The sequence below is a fragment of the Pteropus vampyrus genome, unplaced genomic scaffold (genome assembly GCF_000151845.1).
Source record: "Pteropus vampyrus isolate Shadow unplaced genomic scaffold, Pvam_2.0 Scaffold2, whole genome shotgun sequence".
In the NCBI taxonomy this organism is placed as follows: Eukaryota; Metazoa; Chordata; class Mammalia; order Chiroptera; family Pteropodidae; genus Pteropus; species Pteropus vampyrus.
Window position 1 is genome coordinate 15,907,249 of NW_011888783.1, and position 5,652 is coordinate 15,912,900.

The 5,652-nt window shown below is 58.7% G+C and overlaps 1 protein-coding gene across 1 annotated transcript; it reads right to left on the reverse strand.

Moving 5' to 3' along the window:
• Positions 1 to 531: 531 nt before the first annotated feature.
• Positions 532 to 3,004, reverse strand: SP9 (Sp9 transcription factor). Its single transcript, XM_011357350.1, has 2 exons — positions 2,984 to 3,004; positions 532 to 1,962 (listed from the first exon to the last, which is right to left on the reverse strand). The coding sequence occupies exons 1-2, from the start codon at positions 3,002 to 3,004 to the stop codon at positions 532 to 534; spliced, it is 1,452 nt and encodes a 483-aa protein (XP_011355652.1).
• Between the last annotated feature and the right edge of the window lie 2,648 nt (positions 3,005 to 5,652).

Genomic DNA, 5,652 nt, shown 5'->3' on the forward strand with positions numbered 1-5,652 from the left:
TATAGGTCCCATTTGTTTTCAAATGTTTTGACAGTCCTTTGCAGGGTGGTGGCTTGGTTTTGGAGAAAAGGAAAGAGAAGGGTAGTGGAGGGGGTGGGCAGTAGAGGAGGAGGGAGCGTTTCTGTGTATTGCTCTTCGTTCGAGAAGTTTGTGCGAGTGTGTGTGTGTGTGTGTGTGTGTGTGTGTGTGTGTGTGTGCGTTCGCGCGCGCGCGCGCGACTGTGCGTGCTTGTGGTTGTAGGTCTCCGCTGTGTTTATGTCTGTGTGTGCAGTTTTTTGAAGTGTTGTGTCGGAGGATGGTTCGCTTTTGTTCCTGGACCACGCATTCGATTCTCATGTGGGCTGGGACAGCAGAGGGGAGCTCCTGGAGTAGCCAGCGAGCAGCGGCCGGGGAGTCGGGTGCTACTCCACCTCACGCGGGTCCGGGGCGTCACCGGAGACCCCGCGCGTTTGTTCCCAGCTCCCTCGCCCTCTGAACCTCTCGCTCGCTCTTAAGGTCTCTACTTGCTCGTTCGCGCCTCTCGCCGGGTCTCTATGAGTCGTTGGGGCCAGAAGCGGCTTCCTTGCCTCCCGCTGAGGCCGCCGCCGCCGCCGCTGCCGCCGCTGCCGCCGCTGCCGCCGCCCGGGCGGCACTGACGCCAGAGTCGTGCAGGATGAGGTCGGGGGACTCGGAGCGGGGCGTCTCCAGGTTGCTGGCGTCCGTGTCACTGTCGCTGCCCTTTTTGCCCCCGCCGCCCCCGTTGTGCGTCTTAATGTGTTTGCTCAGGTGGTCGCTGCGCATGAAGCGCTTGTTGCACACCGGACAAGCGAAGCGCTTCTCGCCTGTGTGAGTCCGCAGGTGCCGCTGCAGCTCGTCCGAGCGCGTGAAGCGCTTGCCGCAGAAGAGCCAGTTGCACACGAAGGGCCGCTCGCCCGTGTGCCAGCGCAGGTGCGCCTTCAGGTGCGACGTCTTGCCGTACACCTTGCCGCAACCCGGGATGTGGCAGCTGTGCAGGCCCTTACGCCGCAGGCTCGCTCCGGCCGGGCCCAGCCGCTCCGCCTCCTGGCAGTTGGGGCAGTCGCAGGTGGCGCGGCCCGAGTAGCGGCGGGCGGAGCGCGCTGAGCTCCCCCCGGCGGCGGCGGCCGCGGCGCCCGAAATCATGGCGCTGGCAGCGGCGGCCGCCACGGCGGCGCTGGAGTCTGAGTAGGAGGGCAGCACCGGCTTGAAGCCGTCCTGGGCCAGCAGGTGCTGGCTGGTCGAGAGCAAGTGCGAGGCGGCTGCGGCTGAGGACCCGAGGCCAGTGGAGCTGAAGGCTGAATGCGTGAGCGAGCTGAAGTCGGGGTTGTAGGTGCCGAGCTGCGAGTGCAGCGAGGCCTGGGGGGCGCCCGAGTGCAGCGAGCTCTGGAGCCCCCCAGCGGGGTTCTGCACCTCCAGCCACGAGCCTGGGCTGCTGTGCACGTCCCACCACGACGACGCCGCGCCGTTGGTCACCTCACCCGCCGCCAGCGTCGAGTGGAAACCTGACTTGTACCACGACTCATACGGGTGCGCCATGCCCACGCGCGGGTACAGGCCGTCGGCCGCCGTGGTGTGCACCTTGGAGATGAAGGCCGACTGGCCTCCCGCCTCCTGCGGGGACACCCCAGCCGCCGCCGCCGCAGCCGCCGCCGAGTTGGAAAAGAGGCCGCCGTAGTCGCTGCTAAACGCGGATGACGTGGGGGATGTGGAGGCCAGGCAGAAAGCGCTGTTGGCTGCGCTCGAGCCGCCCGCCAGGCCGCCCGAACCGCGGCCGCTGGTGGCCACGGCGAAGCCCGAGAGGCTGGAGCCGAGGTTGCAGCTGGACGAGGAGCGCTTCCAGGGGTGGAAGCCGCCCTTGGCAAAGGCGCTCGACTCCGGCAGCGTAGTCAGCGGACTCGTGTTGCCGATCTTGTTGCAGGTCGCAGCCAGCATGGCCAACGGGGTCGTTCCGAAGCGCGGCTCTTCCTAGAAGAGGGGGAGCAAGGAGGAGGAGGGCAAAAAGAAGTGGGAGGAAAACACAAAGTGCAGCGGTGAGCAGCCTCGTTCCCCCCGCGGCGGGTCCCGGGGGGGGGGCGGGTAGGGGGTCGTGGCTCCCGGGTTCGCGCTTCCTCCCCGCGCGTTGACCGAGGATGCACCGCGGCCCCGTGCGGGGCAGAGGCGATCACAAGGGCGAGGGGCCCGGCACTGGAAAGTTGTTCTTCGGTGGGGCTACAAATCAAAGATGTCTCGGTTCTCCTCGCCTCAGTCGCTGCAATTCCTGTCCAGAACCGGACTATGGTTTCTCCCCTTCTGCTTGCCATAAATAAGCCCGCTCCTCTCACAGAAGCCCCCCAAATCGCCCTTTGGAGTGAAGCACGGAGGTAAACACATAGGCAAACATCGGGTGAGGGCGGAGGCGGCCGAAAGAGTGGCCCAGCGGTGGGGGAAACTTGGGGCACTCCTTTCATGGGTGGCTACGACTTGACTTTTTTAATAGAAAACGTTGCTTTTAATGTTTACACGCCAAAAAGGAAAAAAAAAAAACCTATTATGAAAACAAGAATCCGAGGAGAAGCGACCCAGCGATGAATTTCAGAGACACAGGCGAACTGGGGAGCCGCAGAAGTGTAAATGTTTGTTAACGTGACTACATGAACTGCAAACCGATTAAGGCTGTTTTCTGGAAACATCACTGTCGCGTAATTGCAACAATCCCTGAAGCAAGGGGGGATGGGGTAGAAATCATGAGGGGGAGAAAAGAAACCTCTAGGTTTTCTTTAAAACCAAAGTAAAAAGGACTTCCTTAACAAATCGTTTGCTTAGAAAGGCACCTTCTAGGTTCCAATAACTTGGGAAGAATCAGTCCCGGAAATGTGGAAAGTGCTAAAACAGGCTGAAGCTGCCGTCTGGCAGCAACAGTTTCTCCGGAGCTGCGGACTCAGAGAAGCCATAACGAAAAATTGCTCCAGTTAAAACAAGCAAATGCGTTGCCGCGCTTCCGACTTACCCCGAGTATAGACGTGGCCATAGCAGGTCCCTGGGCTGCGCGGCGGGGCCGGGAGCGGGGCTGAGCCTGGCGGCTGCTCGGGAAAACTGCTCAGATCCCGCGCGGCTCCCACGTCCCCGCACTCGCGCCGAGCGGACTCTGGGCTCCCGCCGGCTAAACTCAGCCTAAGTGCGAGGAGCACCCGCTTTGAAGTGCCGCTGGCTGCGCCTCTCGCCCAATGAGGGCGCAGGCAGAGCAGACGGGAGCTACCTCGCAGCCAATCAAACGTGCCGACGGGCCAGAGCCCGGGCTCCCGGCGCGTGCCAGTCAAGGAGACCAGAGAGGTGGCGGGGGCGGGGGCGGGAAGGGGGGGGTCGCGAGCTAGGGACTAAAGAGATTACAGTGCAATTAAAAATTTACACACACGCACTAAGCCAGGTTTAAGTACCGTTGAGACAGAGCTACAAGCCCCTCGAACCACCCTGACATGATGCAAGTTACAACTGACAGTCCTACTCCACTCCCTACTTGTGGGAAAGGAGGCAGGAGGGGAGGGGACGCCGAGGCAGAGGCCTCACCAGCAAGGCCCCAGTGGAGACAGAAACGTCAACGCTCACTTTGTGTGTCCAGGCTCTCGCCTGTGGAGCACAACTTCAGCTGGAATCCATTCTCGCTCGCGATTTTATGATTGTCGTTTGTCTTCTACCCAGTTCTTTATTCCCACTGGATTCAGTTTTACTCAATCTGAGGATTGGGCACGGAGGGAAAGCTCCTCCGAGGGGAGAGAGGCCTTTCGGTCTAGGTCTACACTAACAGACTTGTTGGGAGGGCCTGGAGCCTGCTGCATCCCGCCATATCCCCCAGCAGTCTAAGTGACTTCCTAATTGTCGCTCTGCCCTCTGACCCAGGGGGTAATACAAGTGCCACTCACACCAGAAGCTTCTGGTGGTAATTGAGGGTACCCTTTGTACCGTTTCGCCAGCGCCTAGATACCAGGTTAACCTAGTTGTCAAATATGACTAAACAGTGGGAATGCTGATTATCTGCCGGGTTTCGCCGGGGGCTGGCATGGGGGTGGGAGGCATCAGCCCATACAACACGCTGTACCAAGCTGCTTATTTTCACATTGTAACAACTTTGGAAATAGAGACCGGCGCGAGCCATGTCCTCCCCCACCTCCACCCCCGCTGAAGCTGCAGCTTGCTCGGCTGTTTGTTTAACCCGATGAAGATTTGCATGTCACGTTTCAGCCTGGAGTCGAGTTTTCTTGCCTCAGCTTCAACTCATTCCAGACCGCGTGGGCCTAGATGTTCCTCTGCTGGGCAAGGGCACCTTGTTGAGAGGTGGTCTTTTCCCCCTAGCGCCTTGCTTTCGTGGATGTGCATAAAGGAGCCAGTCTCGGGGACCACTATACGGGAGTGCAGGGGACGAGGACGCACGTGGGTGGCTCTACATTTTGCAGGCTGGAAGCATCCTGAAGTCCTTTCCGGATCTTGTCGGTGTGAAAAGTGATTTCCTCAGACAGACAACTGTGCGTCCTGGAGTCTCTCAGCAACCGCTGACCTGTTTGTTTTTCTTCTTCCTGGGCCTTGCTTTCTCTTTCTTCTTCAGAGCAGCCAGAAGCTGCGTTTGAACCAGAGATACCAGCGCCCTCGGACAGACCTGAGTACTGGTTTTAATGTACCACATTCCCCTTTGGTACCACATCCTACTTTGTAAAAGACATTTCAAATGCTTGGGTGCAAAAGACGAGTTGTTGCGGAGGGGGAGCAAGTGAAGAGGACGTGGAATTGCGCTTTCTCTCCTCTTTTGCAATATCTCTTGGCCCAAAAGTGCAACCAGCGTGGCTCTTCTCTCATTCCTCAGATGGAGCCTGCGTGCATCCTGGTGCACTCCATGGGTGAGGAGGGCTATATGGGTTGCTTTCTTGGCTTTTCGTTAGAGTATCTTTGCTCAGAATGCTTTTTCCTCCCCTTTGGTTTAAGGTGGTGAAAGCACCGAGGAATTTATGACAGAAAAAGAGAGGGAGTGAGAAGACTCGCGTGGCTATAATGAAGGGCTGTGCTCTGGGCGATTGTGGTGCAGAGTTGGAAACCCGCGGGGGGTGGGGATAGGTGTGAAAAGCCCGGGGGGGACTCGGGGTGGAGGGTTGAAAGGAAATCCAGGAAGCCAGAAAGAGCCAGAAAGCCTGGCAGGGAGAACTGGGAGCTGTTCCCAACAGGTGACTTCTGCCCTGGAAGGGGAGACTCGTGCTCGGCTTCCTGTAGCGTCTCCGCGCGGATTTACTAATAGAGGGATTGTTAAGTGGCAGCGAGGCATTTTCGACTTACCCAAAGGAGCCCGGGGAGGAGAAGCACGGAGATTTCCCCCTTCCACCTCTTCCTTCACCCCAGCACACCCTCTCCTTAAGGAAACCTGACGAAGTAATAAAAAAAAAAAGACAATCCGAAAAGCCACTTAGCACTGGTGACATTTTTAAGTCAACCGTTTAAAACAGTTCACGCTGGCACCTCGCCCCGGGCGCCCTGGTTGCCTTCCTCCTCTCTTCTTCCTCTTCCCCTCTCCTCCCCTCCCCCTCCTGCCGTTTTCAATGTAGTTCCAGCTGTCAGACTCTTTACGTGGGCACTGCGATATTCCTTTAGATACACGCGTCGGGATCACAATAAAAGTTAGAGAAATCTTCCAAACCA